At 42.5% G+C, this 27,292-nt stretch overlaps 1 protein-coding gene across 2 annotated transcripts; it reads right to left on the bottom strand.

The window, feature by feature from the left end:
• Positions 1 to 1,114: 1,114 nt before the first annotated feature.
• CDR2 (cerebellar degeneration related protein 2) lies at positions 1,115 to 27,292 on the bottom strand. Of its 2 annotated transcripts, none has more exons than XM_047712857.1 (5): positions 26,917 to 27,292; positions 18,225 to 18,337; positions 4,908 to 5,056; positions 4,489 to 4,650; positions 1,115 to 3,025 (listed from the first exon to the last, which is right to left on the bottom strand). In XM_047712857.1, exons 1-5 carry the CDS (start codon positions 26,993 to 26,995, stop codon positions 2,161 to 2,163), a joined length of 1,368 nt encoding a protein of 455 aa, XP_047568813.1. In that variant the 5' UTR covers positions 26,996 to 27,292; the 3' UTR covers positions 1,115 to 2,160. The 2 variants fall into 2 exon arrangements, with proteins under 2 accessions (XP_047568813.1, XP_047568812.1); XM_047712856.1 differs by lacking the exon at positions 26,917 to 27,292 and adding an exon at positions 11,352 to 11,426.

The following is a 27,292-nucleotide window of genomic DNA, read 5'->3' as shown; positions in this document are numbered from 1 at the left end:
CAACCTTAATAAATGAAATTTAAATAAGGAAACCCCACTTTTCTTCCATTAGTTTCATAAGAATCAGAAAGTTTACTGGCACAGGTGGGAGCAACTGGGTGTCCTCTCATATTGGTGGGGGCTGGGAGCTGGGGGCTCAGTAACCTGGAAGACGGTCATAGCAAAATACGATCTTTTACTTGACTTCTGATGATTTTTATCTTCTAGATTCATAAATGGCCGAAGATACAGGGACTACTTAAATGGATTCTTATATATGGATATATATACCATATGTATGTGTGTGACATGTGATACACACACACACACACATCAGTGCACCAGCCAGAGGGCAGTCTGTCGTGGGATTTCAGGAGGAGCTTAAACAGAACTGGATTATAGAACTGACACCAGCAGCCACCTTCTTTCCTCAGTAATACCCACTGATTAAATGTACATGTGGAGTTTCTATCCACAGATGTAATACCATCGCACTATCATAAAGACTGTAGATGGCCAATGTTTCAGATACACGGTTCAGTGAAAATGGAAATTACAGTGACAGCAGCTGATGGTGTATACGCTTTTAAGAATATGGGCTGATAGAAACACTCATGTACTAACGTATGCAGAGAATATTTGGGAAAAAAAATACAAGAAACTAAAAAAAAAAAAAAAGAAAAGAAAATACAAGAAACTGGTAACTAGTTGATCCTGGGGAGGAGCTGGGAGGTCAGGGACAACAAGATCACTTTCTTTAACAAACTCCTCATACTGCTTCTCAAAATGAAAACAAAACTTAGATTCAGTGCTCATTTTAATGTTTAAATATTGTGAAGTGTCTTTCCTATGATTGAATGGTAAAATGTTTTGAGCCAAATGCTATTAATTCAGAACCAGGTCTGACATTTCTAAAACAGTGAACATTTATATATAAAGTAAATACATTTGAAAGTATTTTTCAATCATATATAGTTATTCTAATGAACATATTAACATGAGAATCCCAAATGGGGGAAAAATGGAAATAAATTATGATCAAATCTCAGAGCTATGTGTTGGAAGAAAAAAAAATGGAAAGTTGGTTATAACAGTAGAAAGGCTTCAGCTTAAAATAAGTAAGTGACCCATTTGGTTCATTTTCATAGGTAGTTTTATTTGGTTTTTAGAAAAATAATATACAATAACTGGAACTTCAGTTCTTTTAAATAGTTTTAAATTAAAAGTACACAAGTGAGAAGAGGAGTGGATTCCCACAGGACAATACTGTTTAGTAAAGTAGCAGACAGGAATTTCTGCAGCAAGTTAAAAACATTTCCAGGAACCACAGGAACTGAGCAAGGGCAGCTTACAGCCACAAGTCAGCTTCCCCACCTCGGACAACAACACAGGAGTGAGGGGTTTCCTCTTGCTTCTTTAGTTTGACTTTGAGAATGATTTACATAATTGCCTATGCTACCCACTACAGCTTTGAGTAAAAACATCTGAATGGAGGGAAGGAGGCCCTCTAGGGCCTATGCGAACAAGCTGGCTTTGGTCAAACCAGAGCTTGCCTTTCAGTTTGGTTTGGTTTCAGTTGGATTTAGATGCGTTATGATTACTTGTCAGTCACAGCTCAACTGGTAGCAGACGTAACAAAACTCAAGGCTTGGAGTATTTGTTAATGCCATTTATTTTGGATTAGGCCCCTGCTTTCTCCTGGACATTCTTCTTAATGAGTTCACAGTATCCAACAGCGTTTGTGAAAGCTACTTCGGTCTGGCAGCCACCTGACTTCCACGGTTTTGAGGAGGAGGCAGTAGGAGTTGCCTTAGTTTTGTTTCGACTCTGCCCTTTCGCCCCTATATACCCCACACCAGCTACAATGCGCCGCAGGAACTCCAGGCCTGCTTCCCTCAGGAGCATGGATCCACTGTCCCCTGGTTCTGGGACTCTTCAAGGAATCACAGCCTCATCAGCGCGCCAGCCAGAGGCCAGTCTGTCGTGGGATTTCCTGAGGAGCGTAAATGGACCCGGATTGTCGAGCGGACACTGGCAGCCACCTTCTTTCCCCGCTGCTGTTCACAGCTGCTAAATAAAGCAAGCGACGGGGCCAACGTCACAGCAGTACCAAACACTTGTCGGATAGGGAGAGAGAGGTGAAAGGAAGGGGACAAATTAGTAGCAGAGCTGGAGGCTGAATTAGGAATGAGAGGAAAGAGATCGGTATTTTGTTCTCTGTTCATCTATTTCCTGCTTAGTTTTCTTGATGCAACTAAAGATCTGCTTAAAGAGCGCTTTGTACTCCGGAGGGGCCGTGGTGGTGGGGGAACTGACGCGCTCTGGGGTGGCAGAGGCCAGCTCCCAGCTGCTGGCGCCAGGCTCGGGCTGGGCGTTGGTCCCGGCCAGGTCTCTGGCCAGAGCCCTGGGGGTCTGCACCGCCTTGTGGGACAGGGAGTCCTCCTCCTGCTGGCACTTCTTCAGCAGCTCGTCGTACTTCACCTTCAGGGCGCTGTACTGAGTGTCCACCTCGTGCAGAAGGGAGATGCCCCTCTGCTTCACGGCCTTGGCCCTCCGAATGCAGGTCTCCTCGTGGCCCCGCACGATGTCCCCGCCCGCCAGGCTGCTGAGCACCGTCTCACTGCTGCTGCGCTTGAGGGGCTTTCTGTGCGCCTCCGGCCCAGGCAGGAGCATCTCCTCCAGCAGGCTCTGGCCGTGTTCTCGGAGAGGGATGAACAGAGAGTCTGGCACCAGCTTCTCGACTCCATTCACAAAAGGATGCTCCGACTGCAGCATCTGCCGCATCTCGGCCACCTCGGCCTCCAGTTCCAGCGCCCGCGCCCGGTAGGCGTCCGCGGCGCCCAGCTGCTGCTCCAGCTCGCTGTTCTCCTTGAGCACGAGCCCGTACTCCTCCTCCATGGCCGCCCGCTTCTGCCGCTCCACGCTCAGCTGGGCCTGCAGCACCGTCACGGTTTTCTTCAAATGCTCATTTTCTTCTTCATCGGGGCTTTGCTGACTTTGCAAGGAAGTGATCTTCTCGGCAAACACATGGTCATACACAAAGTGTCTGAGAGAAAAATGTTGAAAGAATGTATTACCAAAAAAAAAAGGTATATATGATACACGGGTCAACTGGGAATGAAAAGAGGGAGATTAATTTTTTTTTTCAACTCCGTATTTTTGAGGAACTGTGACAGTGATCAATTTTTTGCCTTTTCTGCACAAGAGCAGTGGTTAAAACGTAACTGTGCAAGGCTAGCAAATAAACACATGTAAGAAAACAGAATTTTTGTGACTCTTTTTTTTAACCATTGAAAGTACTACAGAGGGACACCTGGGTGGCTCAGTGAGTTAAGCGTCTGCCTTCAGCTCAGGTCATGATCCCAGGGTCCGGGAACTGAGCCCCGTGTCAGGCTTCTTGCTCAGCATAGAGCCTACTTCTTTCCTGCCTGCTGCTCCCCCTGCTTGTGCTGACAAATAAGTAAAATCTTTAAAATAAACAAATAAATATTAGAAGTACTACAGAACACCCATTCGCAAAGACCGGAGGTATGGCTGATACCTGTCAAGGAAACTACAATGACCCAGTGGTTCTCAACCTTGCCCGCACATCAGAAGCACCAGGGCAGCTTTTCACCGGCACCTAGAGATCCTGATTTAGGCCTGAGGGACTCATTGGTATTGCTGTTTGAAAAACTCCAAAGTGACGTGATGAACAGTCAAGGTCGAGAGCCAGAAGCCAGTAGCTCTCCTGTGCAGAGTTGTTGGTAATTTTAACTGTGCTTATTTGTGTGATGATCTGTGTCTGCCTCTCACTGAGACTGGAAGTATGAGGGCAGGAACTGGCTCTATTTTATTTGCTGCTCCTCCTGTCCGGCACAGCACCTGCCATAGACTAGGTGTTCAAGGAGCAGTTCTTAAATATGCAGTCTCTTAACTCTACATTATAAAGGCATTTCTGTAGGCAAAAAGCTTGTCTCATTGAAATTTCGAGTTTTTCCACTCTAATGTGAAACACAACCCCCAAACCTGTAGTCTCTCGGAAGCACTGCACCTTAGTTTAGCTAAGACTTAACATGAAAAGCACTGAAATGAATACTCCCAAGACCTCCAAAAATAAGTTTTTGCAGAATTACTAATACCCAAGAACTCTACCAGCTGGAGGTCTAAGTGGCTTTGCTCAAACGACTTGTAGTCTAATTGCCAAGTGGCATTTCTTTTTTTTTTTTTTTTTTAAAGATTTTATTTATTTATTTGACAGAGAGAGATCACAAGTAGGCAGAGAGGCAGGCAGAGAGAGAGAGAGGGAGGCAGGCTCCCTGCTGAGCAGAGAGCCCGATGCGGGACTCGATCCCAGGATCCTGGGATCACGACCCGAGCCGAAGGCAGCGGCTTAACCCACTGAGCCACCCAGGCGTCCCTCAAGTGGCATTTCTTAAAAGGGTCCTTTCAATCTACTGAAGTCCAGGATGTGTCGCGGACACAAGATACCCCCCTGCTCATCAGTGCCATAAAAGGGCAGGCTCTTACTGGCGGAGGTCGTACAGCTCTTTCAGACATGAGAAGCTGGGTGCCGATTTCTGGTCACATTTCCCCTGGCTCCTTCTCCCTTGGCCAGATGACTTCAACTCCTCCACTTGGCTCTGGAGGTGATCAATGTTGTTTTGTAGGCATTCAATTGTTTCGGTCAGACTGTGAGGAACAGACAGAAGCCATTTACTGCTTGTCATGTTAAATTAAGGGCATCAGCAGTGAGGAGAGATTAGTTGCCAGCCATTCAAACTGGGCTTTCTTAATTGGAAAAGACTTCTATTTAATCTCTACTCTCCATAAAGAATTAAATTAAACCATACCCCATATTGACCGAAACCCACTACAGCCACATTCTGTTCTAGTTTATATTAAATGACTTCCCCCAGGGCTTCCTCAATGGGTTCTAGAAGATTTACCTCAGAATCTTTTGCTGTGAGGCCTTGCTGTCAGCAACTAGCTTTTGATTTGTTTCTTCCAGTTCCCTTGCTGTGACATCTAATTGCTCATAAACCTTTGCATGCTGTTCATTCATCTGCCGTAGAAGCTCCACCTGCTTGGTCAGATACTGTAAGAGAAAAGGATTGCGACCAGGTTATACATCAAACAGACAAAATACCTACCGTGCTCTAATACTGACTCTTTGATTCTCCAACACCAACTGGGTATCCTACAATTAAATTCTGATACTACCTACCTGCAGTCACCCCACTAGAAGGGCTAGTTAGAAGGGCTCGGTCCCATGTCACTGTCCCACCACAGACACCAGGTGCAAGACCCAGAAGCCACCTGCACTTCTGACCAATCAGCTGCAAAACTGAAGGTTCCCACAATCTCCCCTCAAGTTCAATAATTCACTGCATTAATTTACAGAACTCATGAAATCACTTTATTTACACTGACTGCTTTATTAAAAAGGTTAACTACATGGAAGAGAGGCACAGAGCCAAGGACAGGCGTGGAGAGGAGCACCGAGCCTCTAGGCCCTCTCCAGACGCACCACCCTCCCAGCACATCCATGCGCTCCTTGTTTCAGGGGTTACTGAAGCTTCACTGCATAGGCACGTGTGACTGAACTCAATCTCCAGCCCCTGTCCCCTCACCCCAGAGGCTAGGGGTTGGACTGATGGTCTAATCCTCTAACAACATGGTTGTGTTCCTTCTGGCAACCAATTCCCATCCTATCACTTAGGGAATTCCAAGTGTTTTAGAAGCTCTGTGCCAGGAGCTGGAGTTGAAGATCAAATACATGATTTTCATTATGCCACAATGTCACAGGTTTATCTTATGTAAAGAAAAACTTTAAATCCCAGTTAAAGTACTTGTCTAATAGGAAATAAGTACAGGCCATCCTTTACATGTTTACTTACCTTAATGCTTACCAACATCCTACATATCATGAGGCTAGTCTACTCTTAAAAAGCACAATACATGCATAAAACTAATATTCAACAAGAAAATGTAAAGAGGGGGCGCCTGGGTGGCTCAGTGGGTTAAGCCGCTGCCTTCGGCTCAGGTCATGATCTCAGGATCCTGGGATCGAGCCCCGCATCGGGCTCTCTGCTCAGCAGGGAGCCTGCTTCCTCCTCTCTCTGCCTGCCTCTCTGCCTGCTTGTGATCTCTGTCAGATAAATAAATAAAATCTTTAAAAAAAAAAAAAATGTAAAGAGACTGACAATCCCTCAAGAGAAAAAGCAATAGAACATGATTAATGTTTAAGCAAAAATATAATGTTTTACAAAATTAAGAAAGCCTAAAGTAGAGAATTTTAGATGACTTTTTGTCTGGGAAAAAAAAAATCCAATTTTTTTCTCCCAGGGAGCCATTCTGGACCCAAAAGTGGGGAAAATAACATTAATTTAAGCAGAAAGAGATATTTAGCTTACTATGATTCAAAGATTCTTCTTATTTTTAATACTGTGAGAGTGTTATCACTATAATCCTCCTTATCCATGAGAAATATGCCAGATTATTTATTCTGATAATGCTAAGATTCCTTTCTAAATGGCCAAGGATAAAGGGAAATAATCACAGTCTTCATGCCTCAGTGTTAAATTACATTGATTCCCTCTCCTACTCAACTCTACCAGAAGACAATGAAACACAGTATTTATTTCAAATGAAATATTCATAATATTTCTCTGGAGCACGACTATAAAGAGGAAAAAAGGTAGGTTCTAAGCATCACCAATGATCACATGGCAACAGAACAATGACATGGCTTTAAATTCATTCTTTCCATCCACCCATCCATCCAGGCTTTATGCCCATGTGGAGCCCAGTGTGGGGTTTGAACTCACAACCCTAAATCAAGACCCAAAAAGTCAGACATTAAACTGACTGACCCAACCAGGTGCCCAAAGACGTGACTTTTATTTATTTATTTATAAAGATTATTTATTTGACGGAGAGAGAGAAACAGGGAGAGCAGGAACACGAGCAGGGGGAGTGGGAGAGGGAGAAGCAGGCTTCCCGCTGAGCAGGGAAGCCTGATGTGGGGCTCGATCCCAGCATCCTGGGATCATGACCAGAGCCAAAAGACAGAGCCTAACGACTGAGCCACCCAGATGTCCCAATAGGACTTTTATTTTTTTAAGATTGATTTATTTGAGAGAGAGAGAGTGCGCACGTGAACACAGGGGAGGGCTAGAGGGAGAGAGGGTCTTAAGCAGACTCTGTGCTGAAGGTGGATCCCGATCTCATGACCCTGAATTCATGACCTGAGCCCAAACCAAGAATCAGACACTTAACGGACTGGGCCACCCAGCTGCCCCAAGAAAAGTGTTTTTAAAGTCATGTCTTGGGTACCTGGGTGGCCCAGTCCATTAAGTGTCTGACCCTTGGTTTCAGCTCAGGTCATCACCTCAGGGTCATGAGATTGGGCCCTGCAGTGGGCTCCATGCTCAGCACAGAGTCTGCTTGGGATTCTCTTTTCTCTGTCCTTCCCACTTGCTCTAATAAATAAATCTTAAAAACAACAACAACATCTTTCTTGGAGCTTTTTATACAACTATACCATTGATTCTTGAACAATGTGGGGTTAAGGGCACCAAATCCCACACAGTCAAAAATCCTTATATAACTTTTGACTCCTCCAAGACTTTAATAGCCTACTACTGACTGGAAATCGATAACATAAACAGTTGGTTAATACATTTTGTATGTTTAGATGAACTAGATACCATATTCTTATAATAAAGTAAGCTAGATAAAAGAAAATGTTAAGAAAATCATGAGGAGGGACACCTGGGTGGCTTAGTTGGTTAAGTGTCTGCCTTTGGCTCAGGTCATTATCCCAGGCTCCTGGATTGAGCCGCCCCCACCCCCCCTTAAGGCTCCCTGCTCAGTGGGGAGTCTGCTTCTCCTTCTCCCTCAGCCCGTCTCCCTGCTACTGCTCGCTTGCTCTCTCTTACACAATAAATCTTAAAAAAAAAATCATGAGGAAGACAAAATACATTTATGCTACTGTTCTTCCCACCCTCCCTTTTTAAATTAACATACGATGTATTATTTGCCCCAGGGGGATAGATCTGTGAATCATCAGTCTTACACAATTCACAGCGCTCACCATAGCACATACCCTGCCCAGTGTCCATAACCCAGCCACCCTATACCTACCTCTCACCCCCAGTAACCCCCCTCAGTTTGTTTTGTGAGATTAAGAGGAATTTGAGAGGCAGGGTAGGGGGGCGAATCGTTGGGGGTTGGGAGGGGAAAAAAAAATGAAACAAAATGGGATCGGGAGGGAGACAAACCGTAAGAGACTCTTACATTACTGTTTTATATTAGAAGAAAAAAAAATCCTTGTGTAAGTGGACCCACACAGTTCAAACCTGTGTTGTCAAGGATCAACTGTACAACTGTATTTGCAAAGCTAAAAGACTTCCTTCAAAGAATGTGCTAAATGATTTTCAGTGGGCTCTTTAAAAGACAATGTAGCAGAGTTTGAAAAAAACCTTATAGGACCTTTTAAAAAATCTAGTTATCTAACTTGGTAGCAATGTGTTGAGAAAACACAACTCTCGTAACTTCAACTTTCTCATCTGAAACTCTTGGGGCCAAAAAAGTCTTTGGAAAATTCTTTAAATTTTAGAAAGACAATATGGCACATACAACATACACTTTGAAACATTCTCACAGTGAGGTAAGAGCAGCACCCTGTAATTGACATTAATATTTCTGCATTGAAAAGTATGAATAAGGATTATAAACAGGCTCACATCATCAGTTCAGGTTAGGGTTTGCTGCTAAATGAATTTGCTGCAAGCTTAAGAAAAAAGTAATCTTGTTTTACAGAGCCTTTTGGGTTCAGAATTGAAAATAAGGGGTTGCGGTTCAATGACTAACCTATCTTATAAGACTTAAAGTATTAAATAAGGGAAGTGAGCACACACCAACCACAGTTCCTGTAAAAGCTTGTGCGTGTGTATTCTTCTCCCTCAGTACCCACCAGCTTCTCCTAGGAGGTCCTTAATCCTGCCCTCTGGTTAGCAATGTCATAGCAGGTTCCTGTCACTAATGGGAAGGTGTTCAATCTCTTAGGAACAAAGGTTTAGAGTACAGGGATACATACATAAGTTCAGAAATTTCACAGGCTACTTTTATATCAAGTATAGGTCTCAAGTATTCTTTGGAACTGATTCACAACAATTGAAAAAAGGCTAACGCATAGATCAGACACTAATTATTAATTTACGACAGGAGCTGTCTCTGCCCAGTGACTAGAATATTCACATCCTCTTAGGACACATCTACCTCGTAGAATGCAGATGAGAGGTCAGTTCCCACAGAAAACTTTTGGTGGGCACAGCCCGGTGGGAGGCAGCAATAGCTAAGAGCATAGGCTCTGGGGTGAGAATTTATTTTGAAGTTCTGCTTCACCACTTCTAACCAGGTAACCTTTGGCAAGTAGCTTAATTTTTCTCATGCAAGATTTCCTCATCATCTACCTCACAAGGGTTGCTGTAAGGTTCAATTGTGTGAAGGGTTCAGCATGGCGTGGGCATATGGTAAAACTGCTCAGTAAGACGCAGCTATTGTCATCTTACCTATAGTTACGGTTTGAAAACTTAGTGTGCTAAGATTCATTTGGGGGCTTTATTAAGCTATAGGAATTTGGGCCCCTTTCCCCTAAAATTCTGAGTCAGTGGGACTGGAATAGAGCCAACACTCTGCATTTTCAGCAAAAACCCCAGGTGATGTCAGTACAAGTGGTCCATGGATCACACTTATTAGAGAAATGCTGATCTTGGACATGGAAAATCCTGGGTGTCTCCCCTTCCCCAAACTAATGCCTCTTTCTCTTGGGTCTAGGAGGCATCAGCATTCACTTGGATCAACAATGATTCTTTTTTTTTTTTTTAAGATTTTATTTATTTGACAGAGAGAGAGAGATCACAACTAGGCAGAGAGGCAGGCAGAGAGAGAGAGAGGGAAGCAGGCTCCCTGCTGAGCAGAGAGCCCGATGTGGGGCTCGATCCCAGGACCCTGAGATCATGACCTGAGCCGAAGGCAGAGGCTTTAACCCACTGAGCCACCCAGGCGCCCCGGATCAACAATGATTCTTAAGCTTAATGTTTACTCTTTCCCTCCTTAGGGCTTAGTTTGGCTGCAGCTCTTCACTAAGATGAAGTGATGTTATAAATGTCCCAGCAGCTTTCTTTACAAGCTTCACTTCGTACGTTCCTACAGTCACACACCCCTGCAATAACACACTAGCTGTCTTGACCTTGTGTGCGGCTTCCTCAGTCTACCCAAGTATGGACTCTTTACAGATGGCTGATTTTAATCTACTAAAAAATAAAGTTTTTAGAATTATTATGGATAATTCCAAACGCATAAATGGGAAAAAAATGGTTTAATGGACCCTCACGTATCATCATCCAGTTTCAACAATTATCAATCTTGTTGCATCTCTACTTTTCTTCTCTCCTCATATCCAGTCATTTTAAAGCAAATCTAAGACATCTTAAGTCAAATATATAATTCATATATTTCTGAGAAAAGACTTTTCATTTTAACTACAATTTTAATCATACCTAAAAGAACCCCAATAATGCCTTACTATCATCTACTTGTGTTTCAGAGTAAATTAATATTTTCCAACTGTCTCTTAGGTGGCTCTTCCAGCTTCACCAAGCAGCTATTAATTCATCCTTATTTTACACTCGGTATACCTTTAGCTTAAAATTGTGGAGTTGCCTCACTCTAAGCAAGCTCCCCCTTCCTTTCGGGGATGTGTTTTTCCTGGCTGGCTCCATCTAATCCAGCAGTTCTCAACCTGAGGTCCACAGACAGAACTGAGAGCATCTGTGAATTTGGATGAGGGAGAAGTTACATCTTCATTTTTCTCTAGTTTCTGACATTTAGCACTTCCTTTGATTTTGAACGGAGGCAACAAGCCATCAGGTATGATGGGGTACCTAGGACTTCATCGCCAACAGAAATCACAGGTATTTTCATATAATTTGATAGTGGTTGCAGAAATCTTGATTTATTGGTTACATTCATCACTATTTGAAATTAGTTTTTAGACTGACAATTACATCTGGGTATTTAATATATTAATAACAAAACAAATTACCATATCACAAATTTATTTTTTCAATATTTTGATAGGCATTTCAATATAACAGATTCCCTTTTATTCTACGTATTTTAAGGCGATTATCACAGACCTCACCAGGCAACCAAAGGGATCTATGACACAAAAATGGTTAAGAACTCTGATTGTCTTTTAGGCCTCTGTTCAAGCGTAACCTCTTCAAAAGCCTTTCCAGACCACCCAAGCAGCATTCCCCCTGCAAGACACCTTATTAATTTCCTTCAAAACCGTTAGCACAATAAACCACCAAAATGGTTACCTGTTAGTGTCCAGTCTTTCTAACCCTCCTTGAAAAAGGAAGCCTCTTTTCTCTTTAGTCCATTTAGCACAATTCCTAACACATAGTAGGGATTCAAAAAAATATTGGCTAAATGGCAGTTTCTTTCTTTTAAGTAGGCTCCACCCCCAATGTGGGGCTTGAACGCATGACCCTGAGATTAACAGTCACATGCTCTACCGACCGAGCCAGCCAAGCACCCCAAAATGGCAATTTCTACACCTCTATTCACAACAGCTTATCATGCTCTCTACCACAACTAAGATAGCTGAAATATTCAGACTTAATTGAAAGATTCTAAGAAGGGCTTTGGTTATAACCCTCTTGGGAAAATGTCCTAATAGTCACAAATTCCCTCCCCTCTTGCCCCAGTTATAGACTTCTCTGTATTTATTCCCATGGCACAGATACTTCCCAGTAACCTGAAAGACGTTTATAACTCCTACCAGCTATTATGTGGACCCCAAACTGTTGCCCCCTTTTATTATTTATTTTTTAAAAAAAGATTTTATTTATTTATTTGATAGAGACAGAGAACAAGCAGGCGGAGTGGCAGTCAGAGAGAGAGTGAGAAGCAGGCCCCCCACTGAGCAGGGAGCCCAATGCGGGACTTGATCTCAGGACTCTCAGATCATGACGTGAGCCAAAGATGGGCGCTTAACCAACTGAGCTATCCAGGAGCCCCACTGCCCCCTTTTAAAGATATAATGTTCAAATTAGAGTTGTAGCCAATATAAAGGAAACGAGTAAATGTTCAAATAAAGTACAAAGAGGCTACAGCAGTCCCCCCTTATCCACTGGGGATACATTCCAAGACCCCGAGGAGGTGGCTGAAACTGTGGATAGCACTGAACCCTAAATATACAACTATGTTTTTCCCCCTATACGTACATATACACCTATGATAAAGTTTAACTTATAAATTTGGCACAGCAAGAAATTAATAAAATAGAACAATTATAGCAATATGCTATAATACAAGTTATGTGAATGTGGTCTCTCTCAAAAGATCTCATTGTACCATACCCGCACTTCTTGTGATGATGTGAGATGATAAAACAGCATGTGACGAGATAAGGTGAGTGAGGCAGGCGCTGTGACACAGTGTGAAGCCACCTAGGATCTTCCGACCATGTGACGGAAGGAGAATCATCTGCTTCTGGATTGGGGCTGACCATAAAACTGAAACTGCGGAAAGTGCAACCACAAACTGGGGAGGTGGGGAGGACTAGTGTATTAAAAAAACAAAACTATAGTTAAGTCCCCCTTGTTTGATATGTAAACCTGTAATAAATACACAATGAAACCACCTACAAAGAGCTTGTGAGGTTTTGGTCTTAGAGGATTTGGCTTTACGGACAACCTAAATAGCAGGGAGCTTATTTTCACATGGTAGGAGTTTAATATTATTATTAAATCAAAACGAATCAGAAAAGCCCTTTACTCCTCCAAGAATCTGTAATAGGTTACCTAACAAAGAAGTCTGACTAACTTGGTCAGCAACTTAAAAGAAAAATTACTAGCTCTCTTATCAAGTGTTGATATAGGGCCAGAGAATCAAATCTCTGTGTCGGCAGACACTGCTTTAAAGCTCGGCTTCCGGGACGCCTGGGTGGCTCAGTGAGTTAAGCCGCTGCCTTCAGCTCAGGTTATGATCCCGGGGTCCTGGAATCGAGTCCCACATCGGGCTCCTTGCTCGGCGGGGAGCCTGCCTCTCTCCCCCTCTGCCTGCCTCTCTGCCTGCTTGTGTGCTCTCGCTCTCTGACAAATAAATAAATAAAATATAAAAAAATTAAATAAATAAAGCAAGCAAGCAAGCAAGCAAGCTTGGCTTCCAAAGTTTCAAATCAGTATTTATCAAATTCTTCCTGAATCTAGAAGGAAATGGGTTTGCTGATTTTCTATCCTTCATTTAAAGGCACAGATACACTTCTAATGTTCTGGTTTTCTCCATTTAGAATCTTTGATACACAGCCTCAAATGAATCTGACAGGACTGCCAAGATCCCAAAAGGCAAGTGCCAAAAACTGCTCAAGTACAAAAACACGTGTCATAGTAAATAGCAGAAAGGGAGACATTTGAACAAAACATGAGGAGGGGAATACGAGAGCAGCAAAAACACAGGCAAAAGTGTCAATTTTGTAGGCAAGAGTATCAAAGTTTAAATTCTATGAGTTACACACACGTGTCTTGGAATTTGCATGGAGTGCCACCTTGACTAGGAGTACAAGGTTCAGGTTATGCACAAAAGCTATAAATAGGTCACCTTAACAACTGAGGTAAACCTTTAAAAAAGAAAGGCAAGATTATATTAGCACCTACTTGTAACTGCAGAACCCTGACCAGGAATGCAGGAAAAGAGAGACACAACACAACTAAAAACACATAAGGAATAGAATGGAAATTTGGCTTTTAGGCAGTGTTGGGATTATCCTTATATTAGGGATTACCACCCAAATCCTATAAATTTAGTATCAAAATGACCTTCTACAATACTCAAGAAATATTTCCTATTACCTTTGAAAAACCTCTTTTCCCTGGTTAAAATATTTCCCCTGTAGGAAATTTAAGGGGGAAAAAAGGGCATGAATATGAAAATAAAAACCACCTATAACATAATCTCACTATTCAAAGCTTGGCTTGTTTTTTAAGATCGATTTCCCAGTAACTGAAAAGATTTATTTTTTTCTGAATTAAGATTCTTTCATTATTAGAATTCTTATAACATGGATCAGCTGTGCAACAATTTATACTGTCTAAAATACATACACTGACATAACCTCATCTTCTCAAAACAGCCCTGTGCGAAAGTAGCGCAAGCATTCTTATCACCATTACAGAGCAGAGCAAACACGGTTTTAAGAGGTAATTTACATGCCGAACGTCTCCAGCTATTTGCCATAGAATCGAGGGCTTAAACTTGAATCCCCTAATGCTGAAGCCAAAGCTCCTTCCATCACCTTAAAAAATCTCCAGAGGTACAAACCCAGAGTTTAGGAATCATTAGAAGTGCTTTGCAAACTGTTCATCTGTTCCTCTCTTAAGATACAGACTTCAGGGGTTACCTGGCTGGCTGTTAGTAGAGCATGTGACTCTCACATCTCGGGGTCATGAGTTCAAGTCCCATGTTGGGCAGAGTGCCTACTTAAAAAAAAAAACCAACGGATTTCACCAAGTATTTACTGATGATCTACTATGTGCGAAAGACCATGGATAAACACAGCAACAGCCTTCAACATTGCAATGGGAAATGGGTGGAGGGCCTGGAACGGATCAATAAATATACAGTAGAATATTGATAAATGCAGTAAAGGAAGCATAAAATGCTTTAAAATTTCCAAGGAAGACATAAGCTCTTGAAACCAGGGATGTCCTGAAAGCTAGACTGCTTTGAGTGGTAGGAGTGACAAGTCCTGTGGGAATAATGCAGGCTTCCAAGCAGAGACGCAACAAAAACATGAGGCTGGAGGCTCGATTACATGATTATAGGAATCTTTAAGAGAATCCGATCATGTCTGATGGTGTCAGATCTCATTACTCTCCAAAGCTTCTCTCCTCCCTCCTCATCCAAGAGAGAAACACTTGCTCTGGGATCTTGAAAAATTAGATGGTCAGACCAACAGTGAATAATGTCACACAGGCTATAGGCATCTCTGAAAACAATCATTACTTTCAATAGTTTAAATTTTTTTATATTGAAAGCAATTACTAAGGGGCGCCTGGGTGGCTCAGTCTGTTAAGCATCTGCCTTTGGCTTGGGTCATGATTTCAGGGTCCTGGGACAGAGGAGCCCCACAGAGGGGCTCAGTGGGGAGTCTGCTTCTCTCTCTCCCTTTGTCTCTCCCCCTGGTTGTGCGCTTGCTCTCTCTCAAATAAATAAAACCTTTAAAACAAAATGGAACTGGGGCTACTGTGTAGCTCAGTCAGTTAAGCATCTGCGTTCGGCTGGGGACATGGTTCCAGGGTCCTGAGATCAAGCCCCAAATCAGGCTCCCTGCTCAGCGGGGAGCCTGCTTCTCCCTCTCTCTCTGTGCATGTGCGCTCTCTCTCCCTCTCAAATAAATCAAATCTTAAAAAAAAAAAAAAAAAAAATCACTAAAAAAAATACTGATCAATTTTTATGAGGATTATTTGAAACCCACTCAGTCTTTGAAAGCACATTTGTAGTTCTACTTACAAAATGCCCTTGACAGTTTCCTGGTTGTCTATTTCTATAATGTCACAGTTTGGGGGATTTTATCCTAGTATTTTCACCAGTTCTGCACAATTCTTTATCCATTCTCAGTAGTTTGTTCCAGTAGCATTCTTCTGGATTGTCTCATTTCAAATTTTTCTGGGTGGCTGGATAAGGACTGACCTTCTGGTTTACAACTGTTATCTTTGCCTAACTTTAAAAAATGATCATGTATTACTTTTCTAGTAAGGAAAAGTCCCAACAAACAATCTGAAAAGTTAGTTTAAACTTGTACAAGTGGTAAAGTTCAAACAGGCTAAACTAATCAAGATGTTAGAATACTGGTTAGTGGGAGTGACGACAGGCAGAGCTGATAATGTTCTCATTTCTTATCTGGGTGTTGGTTGCATCAGTCAGTACACTTTATGAAAACTCATTCAATTATATATTTAGGATTTCTGTTTTTCTGTACACATATTTCAATATAAACTTTTCTTATAAGAGAAAAAAAAACTGCCATAAGGTTTGAATTAAAGAAAGAGCCCTTATAAAGTTTAGAGGGTTCCTGAAGTTCGCAATGATAAGAAACACATAATGCAAGGGTCACCTTTTAGTAGGGAATTAGGCTCTGTGGGTGTCTGCTTCCTTTTATAAGAGCATCAAGTTTTTCCTTGTTTTAGACTACTGGAAGTTTATGTTGTGACTTGTAAGTCTGCACAGAAAAATCTGTGACCTGAGCAGGCAATAAGGCCAGTTTGGTGGTAGTGGTGATGGTGTGGGGGGGATCTCTCTGGCTGGTAAGCATGCTTAACCAGCACTGCCATTTCATCTCCCCATTTTGTCTCATCCCCACTGACTTTCATAAAGTAATTCATAAAAATAAAGAAGAAAGCCAATTGCAATGACAGAGAAGAAACCTATGAAGGTGTTGTTCTCAGTCAAAACACAGCTTTGGATTAAGAGTAAAATGTTGAATGCTACAATGATCTATGAACTAGAGGATGGCATGCTCTATTATGGAAACAAGAGATTCAAGAAAATGGTGCCAGAATATTCCAGGCTGAATTTATTTGAATGGCTTATACATATATTTAACTTAATTTTATATTTAATCATTAATATCTGAACCGGATACCACTTTTCCATTATACTTTGCAACATCTTATAGAAGACAATAGATGGTATTGTGTTACTTGTAGATTTATTTTTTAAAGATTTTATTTATTTGAGAGAGAGCGAGTGAGCAAGCACGAGAAGAGGAAGGGTCAGAGAGAGAGGGAGAAGTAGACTCTCTGCGCCCTACCCCCTGCCCCAAACAGGGAGCCCAATGCGGGGGCTCGATTCCAGGACTCCAGGATCATGACCTGAGCCGAAGGTAGATGCTTAACTGACTGAGCCACCCAGGCGCCCCTGGTACTTGTAGATTTAGAGAATATCAAAGATCTGTCGATTTTTTTCCCAATGTCAACAATCTGTCTTAACTATTTAATCATCCTCAATACCATGGGGTGGGGGCAGTTAGGAAAAAAGTAACTTAGATCATAAAGGAATTGTATTTGTGATCTCCTGTGGTAACAAATAGGCATCTTTCCTTTATGTATGCAAATATTTGTACTTTTTTCACTTATACTTGGGAGATACTCTGAAATAAGTATCAGTTATAGTGATTTAAGGTGCTTTGACAGAAAACACCAATACAGTGTATTAAGACTGTTTCCACCCAAAAACAAATAGATGTATCTCACAGTATCCAATAGTCTTCATGTATATGCCCTAGGATTATTGCTCTATGAAATCTTTATGTCTATGACATTAAGCAGGGATGAATTCCTTGACAACATGACACTTGGTTAGTTTTAACAGTTTTAAAAATGCCTGGTTTTTCTGCATTTTTAGGTTTCTGGCCAACTGTACATTCAATTCTGGGTAGGCATGTTCTTTTGATCTAGTATCTTTCATTTTAGTTTGTTAAACTAGGGGAGAAAGTACTCTTTTAATTTAAAAAAATCTACCAAAAATGTAAATAAATTAAGATCATAGCAAGGACAAAGAGATATCCATTTTATGATTTTTTTTTTAAAGTAATTCTACCGTATTACAGGACTTGAACTTAAGACCCTAAGATCAAGAGTTGCATGCTCTACAGCCTGCCAGGCATCCCTGATTAATTCTCTGAATGGCACGAGAAGTTTAAACACATTATGAAACCAGGTACTACAACTTAAAAAATTTTTCCTTCTAAACCCAAATTTAGGATGGTGTTTGGCAGTGGTTGGAGAAGGAAGTGAAAACAAGGAGGGGGCCTCAACAGTACGGGCAGTTGTTTCTTAAGCTGGGTGGTGGGTGCAGAGGTGTTCACTGTATTATTTCCTTATCCCACTTGGCATATCTGAAATATTACATAATTCACTTAAAAGAAAAAAAATGAAGCATAATATTCACAACTTTATTGTTTTTACATACTGGTAAATACTGGACCATTTGCTTCTAGTATACTTCACCAAGGTGAAGAGAAAAATTTCTTTCATCAGGCGTATATTGTGAAAGCACAAAGAAAATAGAAATCAAACACCCCACCCTCTCCAGTGGTTTTTGGAAAGTGCTATCTTAGCAGAACATGATTGGTCAACAGCGGCAACATGCCGCAACTCCCAGTGTAATGCTCTTAATGAGTAAATTACCTCAATTTCCTGTAATTGCTCCTGATTTGTTGTGTACATCTGCTGAAGAGAATCCTCCAACTCTGTGTTCCGATCCAGTAACGTCTTCCCAAGTTCAGCAGCAAGTTGGAGATCTAGCACGACAAGTGAATTTTAGGATAATGCAAATGATCTCGCTTCAACATTTTATATAACCCAGTCCTTAAAATAAGAATGAATCAAGACCTAACCCAACACATAAAGTTTAAGTCAGATCCCAGCGGAAGGTGAATCCTATTTCTGTGAATAGCACAGAAAGAAACCCGAGTTCTACTTAAAATTCTGTTGAGCTGGGTCTCTCTACTAGGTAATGTGTGCTCTTATGTACCCTTACTTGTAAGACTGAAGAATAGTGATCTACTTTACAGAGAAGTATACATTAGTTTGGAAATGATCATTCATCATGGTAATGTCTAACATCATAATTACTTGCTCATGGATTGGACTTAATTCATACCCTCATTGTCTACTTTTTTCCTGCAGACCTTTGAGCCAAAATATAGGTAGATCTTTCAATAGTCTCTGAAGTTCCCATGAAATCTGACTGCTATGAATTCAACTATCAAAGTAAAGTTTGTGTTACGGATCCTGGCCTCCTAAGGAGACTAAAAATTAAGGCAAAAAAAGGAAAAATACACCAGTAATAAGAACACAGCCCCAGGTCTCTCATTTTTTTCCCTACTTCTCTTCATGTTCTTCTCCAAAATGAGCAAACCAGATAAACAGCGCAGTGACAGTTTTTAAAAACCATATTTCTATTTTGAACCTCATTTTTCAACTCTCTCTCATCTTAGGCATTTATGTACATAAGACAGGATTTGTTTGTCTATACCCTGGAAATAAAAATGTAATGATACAAACAAGGACACTAATATAATAATACAGGTAACTGAAACACTTACTTGCATAGCAAGTTGCATGGTAGTCCCTTTAACATAGTGAGAAATGCACTGAACTGGGGCAGAAGGCCTGAGCTCGAGTTCTGACTACCATTTACAAGGTGAACACTTTCAATATGGTGACTTTAAAGGTCCCTATACTTAGTATTTTTGTCTAGAGAGAAGACGGCCCTGTCAGTGTAAGATTGTGAACATCAAATGAAATTATAAAAGGAGGACTTCAGAAACTATGCTGCATACAAAGTCCAAGTATTATTAGTATGCACTGACTCACAAACTAATGTTTTTATTGCTAGGCACTATGCTACTAAGCTTTAGCTATAGAACCATGCATAAAATGGATGAAGTTCCTGTCATCCAGACACTTCCAGAGACTAACGGGAGAAACCAGACAGCAAATAAAGAAATAAAACTTGCCAATGGGATAGAACACTTTTCTTTTTTTTTTTTTCTTCTTTGATTTTATCTATTTATTTGACAGACAGAGATCACAAGCAGGCAGAGAGGCAGGCAGAGAGAGAGAGAGAGGAGGAAGCAGGCTCCCTGCGGAGCAGAGAGCCCGATGTGGGGCTCGATCCCAGGACCCTGGGATCATGACCCGAGCCGAAGGCAGAGGCTTTAACCCACTGAGCCACCCAGGCGCCCCGGGATAGAACACTTTTCATTCATAAGTGCATGCATACATTCATTATTAATACCAGACACTGTTCTAGGCACTAGGTATACAAGTGTGAACTTAGCTAAAAAATTCCCTGTTCTCATGAAGCTTCTATTCTATTGGGAGAAACAACATGATAGAATATAAGATAGTGATAAGTGCTAATAGGGGGATATGAAGAATGTGGATGTGGAAGGCTAAACTTGTGACAAGGGTGATATTTGAATCAAGATGTGAAGGAACAGGGGCACCTGGGTGGCTCAGTGGGTTAAAGCCTCTGCCTTCGGCTCGGGTCATGATCTCAGGGTCCTGGGATCAATCCCCTCATTGGGCTCTCTGCTCGGCGGGGAGCCTGCTTCCTCCGTCTCTGCCTGCCTCTCTGCCTACTTATGATCTCTGTCAAGTAAATAGATAAAATCTTTAAAAAAAAAAAAAAAAAAGATGTGAAGGAACTGATTAAATGACCCCATTGATCAATGAGGAGGACCAGCATTCCAGGCAGAGATAAAACAAGTACAAAGGCTCTAGGAGCAGCTGTGACTGGAGCTAATAAAGGAGGCCAACGAGGTGGAAACAAAGTGCATATGGGGGGGCAGAGACGGTGACAAGTCAGAGGGGCGCTAAGGTTGCCCAGCCAGCTTGTGTGTAAGGCCTACGAAGGTCAAGATTTTGGATTTTACTCTGAGTGAAATGGAACCCAGAGAAAGCTTTTGACAGGATGAGTGGCCGCTGTGTAAACAGACTGCAAGAGACAAAGATGGAAGCAGGGAGGAGGCCACAGTCGTCTGGGTGAGATGATGGTGGCGTGGACTACACTGGCAGAGATGGAGAGAAGAGGTAGGAATCCGGATACAGTTTAAAGCAGAGCTAAAAAGAATTATCGACCAATTAAATGTGATGTGTGAGAAAGAAAAATAGATTTGGTGATAATGAATAAAGGATCTATTTTTAGAAAGGGAGGTCACAAGGAAAATCTGAGGGGACATTTTAGCTGAGGAATGAGGATCTCGCCTTATAAAAAAGCCAGCGGAGGCACTGAAACAGGGAAGAACTTAGTAGAGTCTATGACCTGACAAAAAGCCAGTGTGACAGAACCATGAAGGGGAGAGTGGGAAGAGAGGAAGCTGGAGCGAAGGCAGCAATCAGAACATGCAAGATTGGGTGCCTGGGTGGCTCAGTGGGTTAAGCCGCTGCCTTCAGCTCAGGTTATGATCTCAGGGTCCTGGGATCGAGGCCCGCATTGGGCTCTCTGCTCGGCTGGGAGCCTGCTTCCCCCTCTCTCTCTGCCTGCTTGTGATCTCTCTGTCAAATAAATAAATAAAATCTTTAAAAAAAAAAAAGAACATGCAGGATTTTAGCCCATGGTAAAGAGTGTTTAAATTTTATTCTAAGTATGATGGAAAGTCATTTTACTTCATGTCATAAAAAGTAATATGAAAAAATATTATGAAAAGAGGGAACCTCACTACATATGCTCTTTAAACTTAATTTTTAGAGGTTGACAAATAAGGTTTTGTATTTACTCATTACTACCGACATTAAAACATAACCTAGAGAAAGTAGTAAAAGAAAAGCCACAACTTTTATTACCCGGTCCTGTCCATTAGAGTGCATAATTAGTATTCTACTTGGTTAGTTTTTCCTCACTAGGAAAAAAATGAAGCATCAACACCTACCACACACTACTTCAGCTCATTTTAAAACATCTTACACCCATTTATAATAAATCAGTCTGTATGTCGGTAGACGGGTGTTAAAATACATTCTCTCATGATTTAAATATTAACAACATCTATTAATGTGGGTAAGATCTCAGATAACAAGTCTATGAAATAACATCTTCTATTCACAAGGCATACAACCTTTACAAACAGCTCAAAGCATTTAAGAGACATTACTTTTTCTATCTTTTCAAGGCACTTAGCCTGGATTTTCAGTGAGGCAACTTGAAGCACAAAGATACTAACTGACCCAACCAAATCGACATGATGAGTCACAGCGAAACAGAAACCTCTGTCAACAGGTTCTAACTTCACAGTCCTCATACTGGGAGTACGCCACACGGAGGTCCGCACACCTCTTTGTTTTAGGTAGGGAGTACATTTCTCCTTGAGGTACTTAACCTTTTCACTTGTTTCTGGAGAGAGCAATGAGAAATCAGAGTTGAGCTACTTGGCTTTTATTGTCTGCTCTGCCAGGGAAAGCACACACAGTCCCAGGCAAGCTAAATTCCCATTTTCATTAAATGCAAAAGGAACTATGCTGATGCTCCAGAAGTAATTATTCTGTTCTCATAGGATATGTAATGGGTATACACAGCCCCACACAGAGCCACCGTGCTTATTTAAGACAAAGCCTATAAACATTACCCAAACATTACCTCAGGCTCTCCTGGCCTGCTGTCAGGTGGTAATTCCTCACTGGGAAGGACTAGAGACTCACCAAAGGTGTTCTTTTTTTTTTTTTTTTTTTTTTTTAAGATTTATTTATTTATTTGACAGAGAGAGATCACAAGTAGACGGAGAGGCAGAGAGAGAGAGAGGGAAGCAGGCTCCCTGCGGAGCTGAGAGCCCGATGCAGGACTCGATCCCAGGACCCTGAGATCATGACCTGAGCCGAAGGCAGCGGCTTAACCCACTGAGCCACCCAGGCGCCCCACCAAAGGTGTTCTTAACTAATGATCAAAACCTGAGCCAAACCCTCTTCCAGACTCAAGACTAACTTGAGACCATCTTCTACTACTTTGATTCAGTTAAGAAACTACCTACTCCATAATACACAGCCAGGAGTGGCTTTCCTGCTCTGGCTGCTGTAGAAAGAGATGCCCGCCAAGCACAGCGCTGTGCCAGTTAAACAGCAAGTAGAAAAGAATTTGAGACTTGTCCTTCTCTCCATCCTTATTTCCAGTTAAACAAAGCTCCAACCCGGTTCAGTAACCTGAGGTCTCAATCTCCTAAATATTTCATAGAGGTTTAGGGTAGAATTCTGGCAAAACAAGTCTCAACTACGAGTAAGTGTCTGTGAAGTCACACTGCATAATAGGATATTACTTCATCTGTTAGTTTAAAGACAAGGGTCTTTTTTTGGTCTTAAAAAAAAATCCATTTCCTGTTGTGTAGCATCTGGCTTCCATATCCAAAAGGAGCCAAAAGCTGGCAGTAAGCCTAAGAAGTGTTTCTAAATAATTAGTGGGGGGAATGGGAGAATGCTCAATGCCCTTTATATTTTTAATTAAGGCACAAAAGGAAAGGTAACAATACAGTTTTGAAGCCTTATGCACCTGATCATCTCTATTTCTCGACAAGGATTTTCATTAAGAGGTTGTCTTTTCTAAATCCTGTTGAACTGAGCTAGGCAGCCACTAAAAATACCACACATTTACTGCTGGCTTGAGAATTACAACCTATCAATACCTTCCTAGGTTTCATATTTTCACTCATTAATCTTTGCAAGTGATAATCTACCTTAACAGTGTAAAATGTTAGCTCTAAGCAGGTACTCTACCCAGCCCGAGGCCAAAGCAAAAGATTAGCTCCAGCAGCTGAGTGATTTTTTTAAAAGGATCTTTCTTCCGGAATTCTGAAACTTTTAAATTCCCCTGCTATTATATTTTTATTTTACTTCAGTTTTCACAAACTGTGAGGACAACATATTCCCATGTTAGCTGTAGGCTGCAGCTGTAATTCAACAACATTAGGGCTGACAGCTTTTCCTATTACAAAATCAAATGCGTCATTTGGTGATGCTTCTGTGTAACTCCTGTTGCCAACGTTACTATAATTGGGAAAGCAAAAAACCTGAATATAAACATCAGAAAAATGATGGTGCCAGGGGCTCAGTGGGTTAAAGCCTCTGGCTTCTCCCAGGGTCCTGGGATGGAGCCCCACATCGGGCTCTCTGCTCAGCAGGGAGCCGGCCCCCCCCACCCCCCCACCCCCGCTTGTCATCTCTGTCAAATAAATAAATAAAATCTTTAAAAAAAAAATGATGGTGCCAGTTTAATGACCCTTCAACAATGATTCAGCCAATTAGTTGTACACATGGAAAGTGTACTCATCATGAAAAGCAGGAGAAATAGGAGGGTTCCTTTAAACTAAGACCTAATTTGCTGATCCACCTAGTAGGAACTTGAAACCTTATTCTAAGCTTGCACAGCTCACCAAATGACAATTATAATAGCAGCTGGACTAAAAGAAAACTCAGTCTCTGAAGTCTTTCCACCTTGTTCTTGGGGCACATTTCAAAGCAAGCACCATCATTACCTGCACGGAAGGCTCCTGCTGTCCCAGAAAGGATCTTACCCATAGAGATCATTGTCAGTATTCTTACTGTGCCAACTCAGCCCTCTGACAAGAGTCTCTTTATCAAAGTGTTCTGTAAAAGCAGAGGGTTTTCTCCTTCTGCCTGCACAAGCTTTACATGTTTCTAACAAGGTATAATGGTGGACCACATCCTTCCGAGGTTAGAATTTTTCCGCAATTTTAATTTAAAAAAGAATTTCCCAGCAAATTTGATGTGGTCGATTTACTTAAATAATGTTTCTAGTGCTAAAGGAAACAAGTTTATAGTTTAATGACTTTGAAACGTTTTTAGCAGCTCTCTCCAAACAAGGCTTGCTCAGTAAATAGTGAGGACGTTAAAAAAAAAAAAAAAAAAAAAAAAGAACAGATGTCTGCATTTGATAAAATCCCATTAGATGTGCTTATCAATCTGTTTAACAGGACAGACTTGTTTCCAAACTGTATTCAGCATCAAATATCTACTAAGGGCCTTCCATGTGCCAGGCACTGTAGTTGGGCACATAGCAGGAGGCACTATCACCAGGTTCCACTAGTAAACAGATTCCTAGACTGTCAATTCCAGGAGTAGGACCCTATCTATTCTATCTTGTGGATAGGCACTGTGACCCCCGTGCCTAGATGAATTCCTGGCACAGACTCGATAATAAATTCTTCAGAAATTAACACACTTAAAAATTCGTTAGAAGTTTAGATGTTCTGTATATGTGTACATGTAATTTTTAAAAGTTGGGACAAAGATATCCTTTTATTCACAGTACAGACTTCCTTATTCTATAGGCCATATTCACAAGTTATGATTGTTGGAATTTCACATTTATTCCTACCCCACGCACTTGGGTTTTGACATATAGAGTTAGATGTAAAAATCTTTTGAAAAGCAGAAAACAAATCCCAAATGCAAACTGACGTTAAGGAGGTTTGGACCTGCGCTCATTACCGTTTCATTAAACTTGAACATCTGACGGCTTTGCTTTGATCAGAGGTTAAAGAGTTCCACATGTAATGGCAACAGGTTGCATCTGTTTCCCATAGACTGAAATCTTACAACTGGTTGCTCCTAACAACTTCCCACAGGGTAGAAGTGCACTGTGGATTAAAGCACCCGATGGAAGGGAGCCATGAAAACAGTAATCCTGATTTAATATTTGTTGACTCAGGTCAACAAATATTAAGACTGAGCCTCTATTATATGCTTAAGTTTGTTAGATTTAAAAAAAAAGGGGGGGGGAGAAGCTTCACAGATCTATGCTTGTTAAAGAAAGATATTTAGCTTTGATTATACAAACTGCTTCATTTATTGTAGGGATATGCTGCAACTGTGCAGTGGTTGCCTCATTAATCCTGGAGAAAGTATCTAACTAGGGCATCAATCCTTATGGGGAATTTTGAAAACAGGTTTGTTAAAGTCTAAGACAAATCTGCCTTGTGGACATTGAGAACATACGATGGCAAATTCTGCACTGCAGTCACTTAACAGCTTGGGCTATTTCAGTGAAACAGTGAACCACTTTGGTTCAAGTGACTGTCCACGACATATCAAAAATCACCTTTCCCCCAAAGAGCTGCTTGTATTTAGAAAAGGCAAACAAAACAAGTCATTCAAGCCTGCATCTCCCCGCCAACCCACTCCCTGTTCCCACCAAGTTCAATGGTTACCATGAACCAACATCATGGTTATTTAATATTCAACTAAATGAGATGTTAATTTTCAGTGCAAATTTAAAGCTGAAAAAGTTGATTTTCACAGAATTGCAGAGACAGAAGATGCCTGAAAAAAATTCCTAAGGAGTGTTCAGTATAGTGGCTAAGAAAGTTTGCTCTCAAGTTAGGAGTGGAAATCCTAGCTGCCCCCCCAAACAGTATCTAGTCTACGTCCACAGCTTGATGGGAGGACTAAATGAGCACCAGTATTAAGAACCCACAAAAAGCGTTCCCCAAATGCAAATTCCCTCTATTAATACACATAAACAAGGTGGGGGCACTGGCTCCAAACTGAAGGCTGCTCTAAGATTTCTCTCTGGAGACAGCTTCGGCCAGAGATCCAAGGCAGGCCAGGATCTGAGGGCCTGTTTTTAACTAAAAAGCTAGGGCGCAAACTGCAAGAAGTCGCAGAGGCACAAGTGCTTCAAGTCACTCTCACTTGGCATCTGGTGAACTTCGCACAAGCAAAAAAAAAAAAAAATGTTTTCGACTTTCTAACACCCAGAAGCTGTAAACCGGTGATAAAGGAGAGATAGGGTCTAGGCAGTGGCTACGACTCCTCGCTCTGAGTGTGTGGGTTCAAACATGCACTTGACGTGGGCGAAATCGTTGGGCCGTGTTAGCCTCGCTTTCCTCATCTGGGAAATGGGGACAAAAGTTCCTCTCGGAGGAATGGATGGAGAGGGTGAGGTGGGCGGGCACGGCACGGCTCCTGCCACATTGCACGGCTACCCCTACCACCTGCAGCAGCTCCTACTCGGTGCGGGCTCGGGGCGGGGGTCCCCGAGGAGGCGCAGAGGCCGCGGGGTGCTAGCCGGGAAGGGGACGTCCTGCGCCTTCTAGGAACGCGGGGAGGATTCAGCCAGCTAAGCCAGGAAGCGTTCCCGACGTGCCCGGCCCACACGCAGGGATGGTGAGGGTCACTGCGCAGAAGCGGCCTCCCCTCCGGCTGGGCGCACGGCCCGTGCCCACGCCAGGTGAGCGCCGGACCTTCCCGCACCTGGCGTCCACCCGTCGCCGGCAAGAGCAACTTTTTAACGGTTTCGCGCCCGGGAGCCTCCCGCCAGGCCGCCGGCCCGAGGTGGTGGGGTGGGGGGGAGCGACCGCGCCCTCACCTTGCTGGAGGTCCTGGTGGTCGTACCACGGTTCGTCCTCTTTCATCTCAAACTCCTCCACTAGGTTTTCCGCCAACATCTCGGCCGGCTCCTCCAGGGGCAGCAGCCCCCGCCGCCGCCGTCCCGCCTCAGCCGCTGCCCCGGGCGCTCCACCGGCACCTCCGCCCTCAGCCAGAGCCGCCCTCGGGCGGGACGCGACGCCGCCCAGGCTCCGCCGCGCCTCCTGACCAGAACTGCTCCCCGCTGCCGCTGCCGCCGCGGGGCAGAGCGCACCGCACGCCGCGGACGGGTTTCCCGACCCTCCTCGAGCCGCCCAACGGCCCCGACAGCCGGAGCCCCGGCTCGAGCGCCCCGGCCGGCACTCTGAGCCGGCTCC

Source organism: Lutra lutra, chromosome 18 (assembly GCF_902655055.1).
Source record: "Lutra lutra chromosome 18, mLutLut1.2, whole genome shotgun sequence".
Lineage (NCBI taxonomy): Eukaryota > Metazoa > Chordata > Mammalia > Carnivora > Mustelidae > Lutra > Lutra lutra.
This window is presented reverse-complemented; position numbering and strand designations above follow the sequence as displayed.

Bases quoted from the DNA above. Each gene is read 5' to 3' on its own strand.
- CDR2 (XM_047712857.1), bottom strand. From the start codon at position 26,995: ATGTTGGCGGAAAACCTAGTGGAGGAGTTTGAGATGAAAGAGGACGAA. The intron at 5,057-18,224 runs GTAATTTACTCA...TTTCTCTTACAG, and splicing joins AGCAATTACAGGAAATTGAG to TATCTGACCAAGCAGGTGGA. The intron at 3,026-4,488 runs GTAAGAGCCTGC...TTTTTCTCTCAG, and splicing joins GAGCTGTACGACCTCCGCCA to ACACTTTGTGTATGACCATG.